The sequence below is a fragment of the Adiantum capillus-veneris genome, unplaced genomic scaffold, assembly GCF_014529385.1.
Source record: "Adiantum capillus-veneris isolate H3 unplaced genomic scaffold, ASM1452938v2 Hic_scaffold_629, whole genome shotgun sequence".
NCBI lineage: Eukaryota > Viridiplantae > Streptophyta > Polypodiopsida > Polypodiales > Pteridaceae > Adiantum > Adiantum capillus-veneris.
The window spans coordinates 40,438-58,827 of record NW_028221671.1 but is presented as its reverse complement, the minus strand read 5'-3'; the positions used below and the strand labels follow the sequence as shown (position 1 = coordinate 58,827).

The 18,390-nt window shown below is 40.5% G+C and overlaps 1 protein-coding gene across 1 annotated transcript; it reads left to right on the top strand.

Moving 5' to 3' along the window:
• Positions 1–14,383: 14,383 nt before the first annotated feature.
• On the top strand, positions 14,384–16,667 carry LOC147416669 (uncharacterized). The gene is made up of 6 exons (XM_086508179.1): positions 14,384–14,639; positions 14,840–14,997; positions 15,737–15,850; positions 16,031–16,133; positions 16,240–16,274; positions 16,384–16,667. The coding sequence occupies exons 1-6, from the start codon at positions 14,384–14,386 to the stop codon at positions 16,420–16,422; spliced, it is 705 nt and encodes a 234-aa protein (XP_086364305.1). The 3' UTR covers positions 16,423–16,667.
• Positions 16,668–18,390: the final 1,723 nt, after the last annotated feature.

The following is an 18,390-nucleotide window of genomic DNA, read 5'->3' as shown; positions in this document are numbered from 1 at the left end:
TCAATGTGCTTTGTCCTTGAATGAAAGGCTGAGTTCTTCGCAAGATGGATAGCGCTTTGGCTATCACTGTACAAGACACAATTGTCTTGTTTGAATCCAAGCTCTTCTAAGAATCTGTGAAGCCACAGAATTTCTTTGCTTGCCTCCGTCATTGCTACATACTCTGCTTCCGTGGTAGAAAGTGAAACCACTTTCTGCAGCTTTGAAGCCCAGCTTACTGCTGTGCCTCCAACCGTGAACACATAGCCAGTAGTGCTCCTTCGAGTATCTTTGTCACCTGCCATATCTGCATCAGCATACCCTTCTAGAAAAATATCAGTTCCTCCAAAATACAAAGCATTTGTTGTTGTCACTTTTAGATACCTAAGTATCCACTTCACAGCTTGCCAATGCTCTTTACCTGGGTTGTCCATGAACCTACTCACAACTCCCACTGCATGTGCAATGTCTGGCCTTGTCCAGACCATAGCATACATTAGAGAACCTACCGCTGCAGCATATGGAACTTTAGACATATAGGCTATCTCCTCTTGTGTCTTTGGACACATATCCTTCGTTAGTTTAAAATGACCAGCCAAAGGTGTAGAAGTTGGTTTAGCATTTTGCATTGCAAACCTTTCTAGTACCTTCTTGATGTAATCTTCTTGAGATAGCTTTATTGTCTTCTTCGTCCTGTCCCTTGATATTTTCATACCAAGTATCCTCTTTGCAGCACCTAAATCTTTCATTGAAAAAGATTTGGACAGCTCCTCTTTTAGGTCTTTGATGTCCTGCATGTTAGCACTTGCAATCAACATGTCATCAACATACAACATTAGGATGATGAATTTCCCATCTCCCAAATTCTTCGTGTAGACGCAGTGATCCGAGTTGCATCTTGTGAATCCATGATCCAACATCCATCGATCAAACTTCAAGTACCATTGTCTTGATGCTTGCTTTAAACCATACAAGCTCTTCTTTAATCTGCAAACCATTTTCTCCTTACCTTTTACTTCATACCCCTTTGGTTGAAGCATGTAGATTTCCTCCTCTAAGTCACCGTGAGGGAATGCCGTATTTACATCCATTTGCTCGAGATTTAGATCATGAGCAGCCACAAGGCTTAAGACAAGCCTAATTGAGTTCATTTTTACAACAGGAGAAAATATTTCATTGAAGTCAATACCTTTCTTTTGAGAAAAACCTTTTACCACAAGCCTAGATTTGTACCTTTTCTTCCCACCTTCTTCTTCCTTTATCTTGTACACCCATTTGTTTTGAAGTGCCCGCTTACCTTTAGGCAACTCAACCAACTCCCATGTTTGGTTCTGATGTAGTGAGTCCATCTCCACTTGCATGCTCTTCGTCCATTCTCCTTTGGATTCATGTTGCATAGCTTCTTCATATGATTCCGGCTCTCCAGAATCTGAGATCAAGAGATGGTTGAAGGAAGGAACAAACCTTTCTGGAGGTCTACTTGCTCTTGTAGATCTTCGGGGAATAGGTTGAGGCTCCTCATTTGGTTGATGTTGTTGCACATTGTCACCGTTTGCAGTCCTTGAGTCTTCACCGTCCTCAAGCTCCATGTACTCATCACCTGTTTCTTTTGTTTGTTTTCTTTCCAAGTAATCTTTGTACATATTTTGTTCATTAAAAATTACATCCCTACTCCTTAAGATTTTACCATCTTCAGGATTCCATAGGCGATACCCAAAGTCTCCTTCTCCATAGCCAATGAAGAAACACTTTTTGGACTTTGCATCTAACTTTGATCTTAGGCTTCTATCTATGTGCATGAAAGCCTCACACCCAAACACTTTGAGAAATGCATAATTCACCGGTTTACCTGTCCATGCCTCTTCTGGAACTCCCCCATCCAATGCCGTTGAGGGTGACCGATTGATTAAGTACACAGACGTACTTACAGCTTCCGCCCAAAGTTCAAGCCGTAGGCCTGCATGTAGCCGCATGCTCCGTGCTCGTTCCATAATTGTCCTGTTCATCCTTTCCGAAATCCCATTTTGTTGAGGTGTCCTTGGGGTTGTCCTTTGCCTCCGAATTCCATTGCTAGCACAAAAGCTTTCAAAAGCTTGGCTGCAATATTCACCTCCATTGTCGGATCTGAGGCATTTAACCTTGGTACCTGTTTCATTCTCCACAAAGGCTTTCCACCTTTGAAATATGGAAAATACATCGGATTTATTCTTCATGACATAAACCCATGTTTTTCTAGTCGCATCGTCTATGAATGTTACATAGTACAATGAGCCACCAAGTGATGGTGTACTTGCAGGACCCCAAACATCAGAATGAACCAACTCAAGTTTTTTATTTTTTCTTTCATTTCCTGATTTTTGAAATTTTACCCTGTTTTGTTTACCATAAACACAATCTTCACAGAACTCTAAGTCCACTTCTTTCAAACCTGGTAGAAGATTCTTTGTTTGAAGGATTTGCATTCCTTTGGCACTCATATGCCCAAGTCGGTAGTGCCACACCGCACTATCAACTTCTGTAGTTGCTGCACAAGCTGAAGGTTGCATGCTAACAGCACACAAGTAAAGTGTACTGACTTTTTCACCCTTGGCAACCACCAAAGATCCCTTTGAGATCTTCCACCGTTTGTTTCCGAATGTAATATTGTGACCTTCATCGTCCAATTGTCCTGTAGAGATCAAATTTTTGCGAAGAGAAGGAACATGCCTAACATCTTTCAGCTTCCATTCATTTCCGTTAGCAGTTTTGATAGAAACTGTACCTTTGCCGACAATCTCACAAGCTTCATCATCTCCCAAGTATACATACCCAAAATTACCTTTGGTGTAGTCTTGGAAATGTTGCTTGTGTGGTGTCGCATGGAATGAAGCCCCGGAATCTACTATCCAGGAATTAAACACATTGTCTAATGAGAGAATTAGAGCATCTTGCTCTACTTTACCTGCCACATTGGCCTCTGATGTTGGCTTGTTGTCTTGAGACTCTGTCTCCTTCTTCTTCTTGGACCAGCAATCCTTCTTGACGTGGCCCTTCTTGCCGCAGTTCCAACATTCAAGAACTGACTTTGTTCGTGATTTGCTCCGTCTTGAGCGATCACGGCCCTTTTGGTTTTTGAACCTCTCCTTAGGCCTTCCTCTTGTTTCCACTGATAGTGCAGCACTTGATGATTCTCCTGTGCTTCTCCTTCGCATAGATAAAACGTAGCTAAATAGATAATTGAGTAGATTACTTAATGGAGAGAGACAAATTTATATACACGAGATTATAGTGTAGAGAGAGAGAGAGAGAGAGAGAGAGAGAGAGAGTACACACGATATACGTGGTTCACCCAATGTGGGCTACGTCCACGGGAAAGCAGCCACTCAATGGCTTTGGTACTTCAAAACAAGAAGTAGTTTACAAAGGGATTATACCCTTAATGGAGCTCCCGCCTTGCTTCACTCTCACCACCTCACACTCACCTTGTTGCATCAACTTCACACTATGAAATGTGTGTAGAAATGGCCTCCTTTTATAGGCCAAAAGGGATGCCCTCTCTTATGAGAGACAGCCATGTGTAGCCGCCCTTGTGCGAATAAATCCAAATCGGACCCTCCAATCCGCCCATGTGTGGCCGCCCTTGAGAAGACAAGTCCGCTTTTGAATTCGGCCACCGGCCACCGGCCATTGACTTCCGACCACCGGCCACCGGCCATTGACTACCGGCCACCGGCCAACCGACCGGTTGTTTTCCGACCACTTTCCGACCGCCGTCCGGCCATAATATTCCGGCGAAAAGGAATATTCCGGCCTAAAAAAGTTGCCCCTGATTCTTGTCCGTGAAAATTTTGGTTTCCGGTGAGTGATTTTCCTTCACGCACGATGGCTTCTCCTCATAATGGGGGCCTTACAAATGTGCGCTTTTACCACAGAAAATTACAACGGTAAATCAGGCTCCATACTTAACACATATTCTCCTCTGAAATCGCCATGGACATCAGCCCACATCCCACCAGCATTACGCACACATAAAAAATCAGAAACGCCCCCACAAGCAGAAAGTACACCCACATCCCTCCAGAAACCCCCATCTTCACTATCGTCGGATCGGAAGGCTTGTAAAAGTCCATCATCTCCGATCCGTTCCCCCGATGCGCCATGTAGAATCGCTCCGCTTCCCCCGAGCCATAGGTGTAGTTTAGGTTCACCCACGCTGCTTGCGGCTGGCTATGGCGATCTGTGAAGATCAGCAGCATCCGCGCCTTATCCTGCGGATCACAGAAGAGGCGGCAGAGCCGGCTCTCCACCCGCTTGCAGCAGCCGCAGCCGGAGCTGCACTGCGGACAAGGGCATGCACAGGCCGTTGATGCTGGCGATGGAGATCTAGTGCAAGAGTGGTTGCAGGAGCTGTAGCAGAAAGCGCCATTGCTGCACATAGCAGCCGCCCCGGTGGGTGGACAGAGAGTTGCGTTTCCTGGCGATGCATTGCATTGCAGGGCGGACAGAGACTCCGCTCGGGCCGCTATAGCTCGGCAAAGTTGTGCATTTGCATCGTCTACCTCATCGCAAAAGCAGGCGAGCCTGCAGGTTTAAGGGTATTGGAGACTTATATCTTGGTACCTTATATTCTTCCACTCGAATTTTGCGAGGAGTATTACATGTACCAGATCTTCAACGTAATCTTCTTTCATTTTCTAGACTTGTTGATCTTGGTCTGTTTGTTGGATTTGATCATACCAAATGCCGAATTGAGAAAGATGGACAGACTATAGCCACTGCTCCTCGAAACGGTAATTTGTTTGAACTCTCTCTCAATGATGCTATAGCAAATGTTGTCACTGCTCCAGGTGATCATGATTGCAAATTATGGAATCACCATTTTGTTCATGCTGATTTCTCAAAACTCCTTGATCTTCAACGTCGTGATCTTGTTCATGGCATGGATCTTAAAGCCCATCCCCATATGGGAATTTGTGAATTTTGTGCTCTTGGGAAACACAATCGTAAACCCTTTCCTCTTTCAAATACAACTCATTCTCATGACATATTGGATCTTGTTTATACTAATATATGTGGATCTCTACCTTCTTCAAGATCACAATATCGCTACTTCATTACTTTCATTGATGATTTCTCAAGGTATGCGACTGTATTTCTACTTAGACAAAAATCTGAAGCCTTATCTGTTTTCAAACAATTCCACAAGGCTGCGGAACTTCAAACTGGTCGTTGCCTTAAGAAGCTTCGTAGTGACAATGGAGATGAATATGTTTCTCGAGATTTTGTGAGTTACTGTGCTGACAATGGAATTCATCATGAACACACTATTCCATATTCGCCTCAACAGAACGGTGTTGCTGAACGAAAGAATCGCACTATTCTCAATGTTGTAAGATGTATGTTGATTCATTCTGGCTTATCTCGTGTTTTTTGGGTTGAAGCTACTTTGACAACAGTATTTATTCAGAATCATCTTCCTACTAATGCACCCTCTGGTAAGATACCCATCACAGCATGGACAAGTGACATTCCTTCTGTATCTCATTTTCAAACCTTTGGATGTATTGCTTATATTCATGTTCCCAAAGAAACACGAACAAAGCTTGATGCTCCTGGTCTTAAAGTTATTTTTATTGGATATTCTGACACTTCCAAAGGCTACAAATTCTGTGACCCTTCCTCCAAGAAAGTAATTGTGAATCGTGATGCTACTTTTAACGAACAACTTATGGGAGGCTCATGGTCCATGGATGATTCTGATGATACTAAATCATTGCTTCAGGCTTTTCCATTTCTTTCAGAAGATGAAACTCTTCCTATTGAGAAACTTTCCTCTTCACAACCATCCATTTCGAATGTTGCCAATGATGATATTGATATTTTTGTTGATCTGCCTATTGATTTTGAACATGGCTCATGTCATGTTTATGATGACGATATTGCTGATAATTCTTTTTCTCCTTCCGAAGATCCCATTACTTATGATGAAGCTATCTCTTCACCACAAAAGGATCAATGGCAAGAGGCTATGGAAGCAGACTACGATTCTCTTATCTCTAAAGGTACATGGATACTAACTGAATTACCTCCTGGTTGTACAACTATTAAATGTAAGTGGGTGTATAAGACAAAAGTAAAAGCAGATGGATCTTTTGACAAGTTCAAGGCACGTTTAGTTGCAAAAGGTTACTCCCAAGTAGCTGGTGTTGATTATCAAGAGACTTTTTCACCAGTTGTTCGCATTACAAGTGTTCGAGTTTTATTGGCATTTGCTGTTCAATTTGATTTAGAAGCTCATCAAATGGATGTGCGAACTACTTTTCTTAATGGTGACTTGGAAGAGGAAATTTATATGGAACAACCAGAAGGGTTTGTTATTCCAGGTAAAGAAGACCTTGTTGCTCAACTCCATAAGGCACTATATGGTCTCAAACAAGCTTCGCGAGCCTGGTATACAAAATTTGATCTTTTTCTCACCTCTAAAGGATTCATCTCTTGCTCGTCAGACCCCAACTTATACATAAAACGCCAAGGTAGCAGTTTTGTGATTCTTGCTCTTTATGTGGATGATACCATCCTTGTTTCCAATGATTTGGGATTTCTTCAGCAAGTGAAAAAGTTATTGTCTTCTGCATTTGATATGGTGGATCTTGGAGAGATTCACTCGTGTCTTGGCATTCAAATCCAACGGAACCGTACAAAAGGTATTTTATTTCTTCGACAGTCAAAGTTTATTGCAGATACTATTCAAAAATTTGGTATGGAATCTGCACATTCAGCCAACACACCTTGTCTTGCGAGCTCTATGAAGAACACTTCTGACAATGGCGGTCAACTTGTCACAAATCAACCTTATGCTAACTTGATTGGATGTCTTTAGTTTGTTGGCATGAACACTCGTCCTGATATTCTGTTTGCTGCTAATTATCTTGGACAACATCTTGCATGTCCTTGTTTTAAGCATTGGTCTATTGCAAAGCATGTATTGAAATACTTGAAAGGCACTACAGATTTTGGTTTAGTCTATCGACGACAACTCACATCGGATTCTATGCAATCTCTTTCTCTTTTGGGTTACACAGATGTAGACTGGGCAAGCTCACATTTATCTATGCGATCTACTAGTGGAAATTTCTTCTTTATAAATGGTTGTCTTGTTTCTTGGACTAGCAAGAAACAATGTTGTGTTGCAGTTTCTACGACTGAGTCAGAATATGTTGTGGCATCACTTGCAGCTCGTGAGTTGATTTGGCTTTGACAAATGCTGGTTGATATTGGTCACTCTCCTCTTTCTAGCACACCCTTGCGGTGTGACAACCAAAGTGCTATTAGTCTTGCAAAAGACTATGTTCAACATAATAAGTCAAAGAACATTGCTGTCCATTATCATTATGTCAGGTATGAAGTACGCAAAGGAACCATTATGGTTGAACACTGTCTAAGTGACCAGATGATTGCAAATATTTTGACCAAAGGCCTCAACGAGTCACGTTTCATCCTCTTGCGCTCGGAGCTTGGAGTTGCTTTGGCCTCACTCTTTCTAGATTAGCTTCTTTGCTATTGTAATAGCTTTGTACATATGACATTGTAATCTTTTAGGTACCATGCACTATGCACACTCCACATTTGCACATTGTGATCTCTAAGTCACTTGAATATTTGTACATAGATGCACAATTCACTTTCACATCATCATCGCTGGTTCATATTTTCACATTGTATAGGGGCTTGGGTTTTTCCCTTGAACTCCCCAAGGGTTTTTTCATCCAAAGCTAGAGACCTTTGTTTGAGTGGGGGTGTTGGAGCTATATATGGCTCACTCTACTCAACTTGGTCTCACCTATATATTTGTATCTTGTCCTCAATATGAATCAGTCTTTGGGAGCGTATATGGTGTGTCTCTTGTCTCGTCTCTCTCTCTTTCTCTCTACATCTCAACAGGCCTAAGCTTCTCTTGCAATTTTTCATAATAAATGATAATTTAATTGACAAAAACAACTGTTATAGTGGTGATGAACAACGGAATCAATCTGATCCTCTAGTTATAAATGCAATACCTATAACAAGCCCATAATTTGAAACATTGATTCAAGAATTTTGAAGAAATTAGAAGGTCCTATTAAAGGATGACACAATGATATAGATTGTAAATGAAGGGACCATATTATATGCATTTCCACATGATTATGTCAACTTTCAAGAACTTGGTAATGATTTTGTGGGTGTGGGTATTGAAAGGGCAAATGCAATCACTAAGAATGTGGTTGAAGTGGGTAGTATCACTTTGCTAAAGTGGCCCATCAAGCAAACAAAAATGTTGAATGGGAGCCCATTACAACGCTTTGTTCATATTGATGGTAAGCATGATAGATGTGAGGATGCATCCAATGATGATAATGTTCGAAAAAATCTTGATGGGAGTAACGTTGTCCCTTTGTCAAGGAAGAGACGATACCTTTCATCAACACGACTCAAAAAGCAAAAGTAGCACCGACTGCTACCTTTTATCTCTCATCCGAGTCAATTCAAAGGGTTTCATGCATTGATTGTTGTGGACAAAAATGTTGTCAGTTTGCAAAGAATTTTGGAGACAGTCTTAGAAAGCACACACTAATTATGTTTATGATGTTCTTTCTTTGCTATCAGAAAGATGAGAAGATGCGATATCAATGCAGGCTAAATGGATCTATTGTTTGTTGTAGAGCATGGTATGAGCTACATGGAATACCAAAGACATCATTTTATCGCTACAAGGAAAGTTTTGAAAATGGTGTGCGCCATGTGTGCCTGGGAACGTATATACATTGAGAAGAGGACTTTAACATACTAGTTTAGCAAGAGCATTGCTAAACGAGTTTGTGAATAAAAACTCTGAGAAGATGCCACATAGAAGTAGAACACTTCTAGATGGCTCAAGAGAGACGCAATTAGTGATTCCATCGACGTAGAAACAAGTAGATATTCTAAACAAAATCAACATGACACTTGACCAAATGGGTTGTAAAGAAGTTATCCTAGTCCTCTTTTGGTAGAATTTGTAACAAAAAATACTCACGCGTCACTTTAACAACGACGAGTGAGTTCTCTTAGTGCAATATTTTTAGTTCAATCAAAGCAAGGCTAGAAGCTAAACCTTCTCTTGAAGAGAGAGCTCTTCTCTTCAAAGAGAGAGAGAGAGAGAGAGAGAGAGAGAGAGAGAGAGAGAGAGAAATTCACATGGCACAACAAAAGAGCTATAGGAGATTATATTATGCATGGTGCACATATTCAAAAACTCAACCACAAAAATATGTTTGCATAATATATTCATGATAAGATGGATCAAAAGAAGACTTTCATTCCTCGAATACGTATTTTTCTTAAGGGTGTGGATTCAGGATACAATTTGCAGGTGGCATTGATAAGTATGATAACTCATGGACATGGAGAAATTCATTACCGACACTTTGTCTTGAAGGGTTAGTGGCCAGATTATCCAAATATTACAATTGGCTCAATTGCTAATTGTTTACATAACCTAGAGAGGATAGATAAGCATCCTCTTGGGGATCTAGTAACAAATGGGCTTCCAAGGAGTAGTGTTTCACTACTACATGCTTTGAACTCAAGGGATGCTTTGGACTACCACAACTTGTGTGATGGAAAAGAGCCCATTGTGCAACCATCAGAAACTGCAGAAGAGGAATGAAGGTCAACATTTCAAAATCTACCAGAGAACTTGTTACTACAACTAGATAATTGTGCAGGGGAAAACAAAAATCAATATTTATTCGACTATTTGTCAATGCTTGTTGCAAGAGGGGTTTACAAAACTATCCAACTAGGATTTTTGATGGTCGGGCATACACATGAGGACATAGATGCGATGTTCAGTAGGTTTTTAGAGAAGTAGAGAGTAACCCAAACATACTCTGCTGGCGAAATAGCTCATCCTCATCTCCAGCTCCAATTCTGTTTACATAGGTCCCTGATTTCAAGAAATATCTTTGTGATGGAAAAGACATACTTGTTGGACATTCCAAACCACTTCAATTTATGCAAGAGGAGACACCAATGATGCATTATAAAGCACATGTAGGTGTGTCAAGTTGGAGTGGAAGTATTCGTCTTTGGAAAATAGATACATAAGGCAAACCAATGTTACCACATGGAGATCCACCTTTGGTACCAATGATGAAGTATGTCAAGGCTTATGAAGAAGTGATTTCAGGGCTGAAGAACTGTATAAGGTTTTGGAAAAATTTAGGGAGTGGTTCAAGTGTGCCATGATATTATAGACCTTTGATAGATTATTGGAGTAAGGTAATTGATGAGATTGGAAAAGTAATAATATCATAGGGATTTATCCGACATTGATAATGAGCCTACATCACCAAACTAAAAAAGAAATTTGATTCAATATTTGGCACCTTGCGCGAGAAAGGGTGGGATGACAGATGCTCAAGGTTACACTAACTTTTGGAAAGGTTTTTGGGTTGTCAACTATAAGGACCCACAAGTGTGGGAAACTGTAGATACAATTGTTTGATCCTGGAGACCCAGCAAAGAAGGACCATTTTCTAGACTTAAGATCCTAGAAAGGCATGCTCTAAAACCCAAAGCAGGCCTTGATCGTTCACATCAATCACGCTTGGATCAAAGTTTGGATACGGTATCAAATTTTCAGTAGATATGTGCAGCTTCTATTGTGACTTAATAGTCAATTTTGAAAACAGGGTCTTTGGTTGTACCTTTCTTTGTTTTATTTAATCAATAGTATTTCTTCAAACTCATGTGTTGTGTGTACTCTTGTTTTGGTGTTTATGAACACCACAATCCTATAAGATTTTCACTCTTTTTACCAACCATACATCGAAAACTTTAAGTGAAAATTTCCCAAATTACACGAATTTGATCGATTTGGAGATCCCCATAATTAATGAGGGGTTTCTACCAAAATACCTAATATGGTCTTTACTTTCCCAGGCATTAGAATGGCCCTTCAGACACTTGAACCCTCTTTCCCAATTGGCCTTTCTTGAGCCATTTTGGGCCCAAAAAACCACATTATGCATACGTTTTTACCATCTCTTGCCTACCCAGGCCTTGCATACCATCTTTAACACTTGACCTCACACCTGTAGGGACTCTTTGCACTACTTGGAACCACCTTTAGCTCGAACCAACTTTGCTTGCACCAACGTGCATCGGCTAGGAAGGGGGAGTGTTTGGCCATAATAGCTCACATGCACCCTCCTAGTCAGACACACAATCCAAAGCCACATTTTTGACATATTGTATCTTATTTTTTGGGAAACTATGTAAATTGATCCTAGAGCTATAGATCCTTGAGTTGAGCTGTAAATGTGTGATTATGTACTCAAGACCCAAAGTAGCTAACCATTGGCCATCTTTTAAAGCCTTAGGTATAAAAGCCAATAACTCTAGTTTAAAAATGATGATTCTTTTGGAAAAGAAGAGCTTTGTTGAACAAACTATCAAGTGGCTTCACAACTCAAATTTGTACATGCCATCATTGGGGATGGAGTAGCCCGATGCCTTGTGCAAGCTAAGCTATCCAAAATAACCATTGTTTCATGCCTCAATACCATTTTTTGTCCATTCTTTATGACAAAAGTACCCAAAATTGAATATTTAGTGCCAAAGCAAGGACAGTAATGTTTGAGGTAATAATGCCGATAATGTATGCGATAATAACGTGTTTCCATCTTGAATATACATCTTCTTGAAGTAATCAACTATTGTGTATCATATTGACTTGGTAAAAATCCTTCTAGTGAGTGCATGTACTTATCCAATCAGAAAGAAAAACTTTTTGCCTTGGCACTATTGTAGGAGAGCATGTAGGGGATCGGGTTGTCAAGTGATGGCATGGGTGGCACCGCAACTAGTGTTATGATATGCCATTGTGAAATAATCTTGACAATTCAATTGTCGTCGGTGGTCCTAGACCCTCCTGTTGTGTGTGTGTGTGTGTGTGTGTGTGTGTGTGTGTGTGTGTGTGTGTGTGAGAGAGAGAGAGAGAGAGAGAGAGAGAGAGAGAGAGAGAGAGAGAGAGAAAGAGAGAGAAATTTCTCAGTGCCGAAGATGATGGCCTAGACCTCAACCGAAGAGAAGCAAAGACTGGTACTTCTTATGCCCTTGAATTGACATTTTGAGAAGCCTTATATTAGCACCGATATTGAGAAACATGCATGCAATTGGGATTGAAAAGTTGTGCAAATTTTCCAATGTTCGATTGATTGTAGGATATATATGATGAACCTGATCTGACGTCAGAGAACTCAAAAATGCGGAGGAGGTTGGTGGCTCATTTGATAAAAAGGCCTTAGGCCAACCAAGTAATCACATAAGCAATCGCCTTTTTAAGAAGCTTCTCTCTGAATTTAAAGGTAATCCACATGCCCTCAACTTTGTTTTTTATTGCATCTGGCCATCATCTGCTAGCTACAATCTCATTGACAAGCTTGGTTGGCCTTGTTGTGACAATTTATTTTCTCAAGCTATAGTAAAATACTAATGAGGATTTTTTTTCATCAAATAGTATATCACGATGAGTTCTTTGCCCATCATAGCATCTTCCAAATTGCGACATGCCTTCAAGACGCAAGCATAGATGCTATGCTTGGATTTGGAGAGATGTTCTTGCTTTGCATCAACTAAGAACAGTCCAGAGCTTCCTGGCCCTGCGCATGTTTGGCATATCCCACAATGAGTGCATTCTGAGAGTTAACATTCCGGATAGTCAACTCCTTGTGTTTTTTGAAGTACATCGCATCTTCCTCGCCCTATCTGTGTTCTACATATCCTGCAATTAGTGTGTTTCAAGAGTCAACATTCTATACAAGAAGCTCCACAAGCACTTTCTGTGCTTTTTGAAGTACACCATATTTGGCATACTTGTCGACCAAGACAATGCCAAGCACAAATTCTCTTTTGTGCAACCCTTGACTAACAATATCATCGTAAATTTGTTTACCCATATCAATGTCTTGCGTAGCGCCACATGCCTTCAAGAGGAACGCATACGTAATTGCATATGGAGCGATGCCCTAGTTTCGCTTCCCAGTGGCGTTGCCACATTTGGCATACGTGTCGACGGAGGCAATGCCAAGCATAATGTTTTTTTCAACAGCCCCTAACTAACAATATCATCATGAGCTCTTTTGCCCATCTCAGCGTCTTGCAAGTTGCCACGTGCCTTCGAGAAGCAAGCATAGGTGATTGCATTTGGAGAGATGCGCTCCCTGGCCCTGCCACGTAGATTGTTGATCATATGTTTGCTGTTCTCTCCATGCACTGCTAAATGGAATTGGCCCATGTGACAATATGACTCAAAGGACAATTTTGAAAGTTATACGTACTCCATGTGACAACTTTTGAAAGTCATATGACGGGGCGCCACGCGGCCGTTCGTGAGAGAAGGGCCACATCACCTGCTATATTGACTGACAAGGCCCGTGAGGAATCGATGATGACACACTAGTACCCGCGCACATGTTCTTATCCTTAGAAGTTATAATGCAGTGAGCTGGAATTCACTGCTCAGTAACTTCCATCATCCCAAGTCGCGCACTTTTCCTTGTATGTATAAGTAGCCTTACAGGCCCAGCTTCAGCCAGCATATCCGAGTTTCTGCTGTTAGAAGGCATAACTTATAAGAGCTCTCTCTCTCTCTCTCTCACCACACACACACCATACACACCACACACACACACACAATATCGCCCTAGAATCACACCATTCGACACTGTTCCGCATCCTGGAAGCGGAAGACAGTGATAACCCATTTCAGGTATAAATGAAGGAGTGTGTGAAATGTGTGTGTTCATGAGTGAGAGAGAGAGAGAGAGAGAGAGAGAGAGAGAGAGAGAGACTGCACGAGTTGCAGGTGTGGTACAAGGACGACTGGTGGAGATTTACGGAGGACAAGGCAGGCAATCCAGCGTTTGCCCTCATCAACAACGGCTCTAAGGCGGCTCTCAAGCGGACGCCGATGCCACGCCTTCTCATGTACTGTTACTGTTACGTACATCACTCACAGCTAAAAGAGAGAGAGAGAGAGAGAGAGAGAGAGAGAAACTGCACGAGTTGCAGGTGTGGTACAAGGACGACTGGTGGAGATTTAACGGAGGACAAGGCAGGCAATCCAGCGTTTTGCCCTCATCAACAACGGCTCTAAGGCGGCTCTCAAGCGGACGCCGATGCCACGCCTTCTCATGTACTGTTACTGTTACGTACATCACTCACAGCTAATCATATATGATCATGCACGAAATGAAACTGGACCTCCCATTACGAGCCTAGCTTGGGATCAGTAGAGCCCTCACCAACAGAAGAGCGCCTAGCTTGGGATCAGTAGAGCGCCTTGCTTTGTAGTGAAGTATAGCTTTTTGGTTTATATGATCTCGATTTAGTATCAGGCATGAGAAGTAATATTGATTGTGTAGTGTCTCTCTTCACTGAGTACGATCGCTCTAAAGACACCACCCTGACCACCGCGTGGACACTGCGCGCAGTTTCCTCCTCGTCGGAGTACGTGACCATCTTCTCGGTGGCTCTTCAGATGCCCTTGAGGCTTGGCATTGGGGCGTCCGCTCCAAAACCAGGCGAGGGTGTTGCTGCCATTCTCAACGCCTCCTCCTCCTCTGCTACAGGGACGTGGACCCTCGAGGCTTTCGGTAACTCGATCTCTCCCCGTTGTCTCTCTCATTTCCTCACTTGGGCTTGAAATAATGGATATCAGTATCAAGGATACCATTGGGTTTTTTCATGAACGATCCACTGTATATACAAGGACCTTAAACACACTTGATAGAGAGGGTTCACAGATAATAAATTATGAAAGACTCAAATCAACTAATGTATGTCATGCCTCCAGTTCCAAAGGCCTATATTCTCCAATCACAATGGGTTAGCCAGATTCTTGTTGCTAAACCACCTCATACGGACGTAACATTCACCTCTGGTGCGGGCTCTTTCAATAACGAGCTTGGAGTAGTTGGAGTCAATCAAGCAAACACAAATGGAGTGCAAGAGGTAGTACATTCCTCTTTCCATGTTATCAACCCTCTAAAGTAAACACTTACTTTTTCTCTTAAAAAATAAAAAAACTAGCTATGTTATATGTTACAAATTGTCACAAAACTTCCATCAACTTCCAAAACTGCAATCTAATGATAGAACTAGCTACATATGGTTTTTGGATAGCCATACGAATTAATTTGTATTTGATATGTCACGAAAATAGTCCAAGCAAATTCTCCTACAAATTCATTATGGTCCCAAAGGTGAGGAGGAGCTCAACTTGAGTAACTCTAAACTCTATAGTAGTAAAAATAATGCATCAATTGATGCCACCATTCTTTGACTAGGGGCAATCTTGAGAAGCGTCTCTAGGTGAATCTTGAACTTGTTGCAAGCATTGAGGGTGTACCTCACATTTATATTTTGACCCTAATGTGTTCAAGTATCCACCCATTTAAAGAAATAGAGACATTTTAAATAGAACATTAAAACTAGAAACAGATCTATACATGTCAGACCTTTTTTTCCACCTCTTCTTCAAAATTTGATTAGATGGGCCTCATTAATCTCAAGATGACGTGTGACAACTTTGTCAAATTAACCTGATTATGTTGTCATGTTAAGGTGTATAGCTAGAGCATTTCAAACATTGGGATTATGAAAGTAATTTTTTAGATATGATTTTATATTTTTATGTACACACTCCACCGTTGTACACATAATTAGACATATTACTTGATGATGGCCTTAGGTTTGGTATAAAGTGCCTGCTGCGAGTCCACTCGAAGATTCGAACTCTTCATTCTTTATCATTAGTAAGATGAATGGAAAAGCTTTAAAAGGATCCACAAAACCAGGAGATAAGGTATGGTTTACATTTTCTTATTTCTTGAATAATCATATGAGATCACATAGCCCACTGCACTTCCTATTCATGCTAACCTATAGTTTTAATTATGAATAATATTTTATATGTGAGCCACCAATTGTTTATCACATTTCAACAAATGAATATTTATAAATATTTATTTTTGGTCCTACATAGGTCATATTAACAGAGTTTGATCCTCTTGATTACAACTTTGTCTGGTCCGAGGATCGATCATTGAGTAATGGACAGAGATACCTTGCCATAAATCTTGCAAATAGTGATAGCAAACTACATTGGTTTCTTCCACCGGACAATGAGTACCAAAACGCTGCTTATAACCATCCTCTTACCTTACGTGAAGCTACAAGTTCGTCTAATACTAGAAGCCAATGGAGTTTTGTTCCCTTTACCTCTTGATGTAAGCTTTACTTGAAGCCTCATTGATGCAATATATTTGTTAAACCTTTTAATGATAATATTGATGAGATTTTTATAGTGTTTCTAATTGATGATTATTGATGTTCCAGGCCATTCATGTGAATTTCATGCTTGATGGGAAGAAGTAGCTTATTTTTCACTTCCTTCGCACATTTTTTAACCATGTCTACCACTTTTTAAGAAGCCAACAATAAATAATGTACTTGACCATCGAATAAAGACATGTACTTTATTCACTTTTATGTTTTTTAATGGCTCAAAAAAACATACAATGTTGATGTGTTATGAAATAATGATGTTACAATCCATCCTTTAAATCTCTATGGGTATTCATTACCATCACATCTCAAATTCCCATCTCGTGTACACCCCACTAAATACCAATATCTCTCTAAATTAAAATCTCAATTTGCAAACTGGTTTTTTGTTTTACCAAGGTTTTGTGGTTGTCCTATGTACATTTCCTCTCAAATTTGCAGGGTGCTACCCCCAATGTCCTATCTAGTTGTGGGTCCAATTTTGCACACATCTTGAATTTTAGGGTACATGGATCACAAGCAACATTTGAAATCTCTCAAAGAACAATGGTTAAGCGGCGGCGTGCGGATCTCACAGCCAAAAAAATGATTGATTTTGGCAATGGGGGAACATGGATATATCGTGATCCATGTTCCATCCTCTTTGTGGACTGTGGTTGCATGGCAAGATTTTGCCCTTTGTGGGGAATTCATTGGTAAAATGTTTTTGAATCTCGATATCATTTGATATCTTGATGGGCCCCTAAAAATTTACAAAATCCCTATCTTACATTTGATTTGTGCAGATATTTTGATGATTTTTGAACCATTCACAATTGATCTTGCTTAGTTAAGGTTCATACCTATGAAATCTGGTGGGGTAAGAGGCCTATGAGTGTCCGTAGTAGATGAAAAACTGGTAGCTTATAGCTCTACCTCAAAAGCTGTGTGTGTGTGTGTGTGATAGAATGCAAATGATCTCTATCCTTCCCAATTTTTCCTATTTTCTCCCTGCCTACGCGGAGTGTTGAGTGTTGAGCTCTTGCTTTGCAAATTCAAATGTTTGTTTTCAAAACTTCATTCCTCATTTTCTAGCTTTGTTTTTTAATTTTTGATCCTTATTAGTTTAAAAAGATAAGAAAATTACTAAAAATTAGTATTATTTGGTCAATAATTTAGCCAAAATTATTCCATACACTCTATATATATACTCTAATTCTAGACATCATGTCTGTCAAGATTTGTTGTTATGGCTCATTAGTATGCCTAATAAGAGTTAAATATTACTAAAAGAAAAAAAAACATTTTAGTGACAAAACACTCATCATCTTGCAGCTTTAGATCTTGCAACAAGCATCTCAAGCTACTATTACTCCCCACTTCCCATCCTGAGTCATCCCAGACGAAGGTTTGTGCAATGTGCCTGGGCACAAACAGCATGTCTATGCAAGGCCGTGGAATGTGTCCCTATTATGTGTAAGGAAGACACGGAATTGGGTAACAATATGATGTGCATTAGGCGGATAATGAACCAATTGTGCAAAGGTTTTCATTGGCAAGGTTCTATCTAAATTGTGTTGTTTTAAAAAAAGCTTTTGTAAATGGCATGCTCATGATCATTCTTTGATGGTTGGTTTTGTGAGTACTTTTGGTGGGTAATCATTTCGCTAGGCATAGCTTTTTGTACCCACGTGTAGTTTGGTTGTGCAGATTGCCAAGGTTGTTGCGTTTTGGTTGCTTGGGTCTCTATTGCTAAGTTGGTTTATTGGTTATTGGTGGTGGTTTGGTTGATTTGGATTCTGAAATCTATTTGTACTTGGGTTAACTAAATAAAGTGTTGGTCTCCTGTGTGGATTTCTTTTTCCAAGTATAACCGCATTGAGGATTCCGTTTCCTATGGAATGTGGCTGGATTGAGATGGAAGGCTCCTTTGAATTTGGTGGCTTGGGTAGCCACATCTGCTTTAGGCTCGTTGTCATTATTGATTTCTTTATCCAAACTTTTTTGATTTATTTTCCTTGGATTTGTGAGGTTATATAGGCCGCAATGCAGACTGTGATTCTAGTTGTACTTGGTCCA

What these genes read in the sequence shown, in the direction of transcription:
- LOC147416669 (XM_086508179.1), top strand. Translation starts at nt 14,384, where the DNA reads ATGAGAAGTAATATTGATTGTGTAGTGTCTCTCTTCACTGAGTACGAT. An exon ending in GTGGACCCTCGAGGCTTTCG is followed by an intron (nt 14,640 to 14,839) that starts GTAACTCGATCT and finishes TCATGCCTCCAG; the next exon opens with TTCCAAAGGCCTATATTCTC. An exon ending in TGCCATAAATCTTGCAAATA is followed by an intron (nt 16,134 to 16,239) that starts GTGATAGCAAAC and finishes GTCTAATACTAG; the next exon opens with AAGCCAATGGAGTTTTGTTC.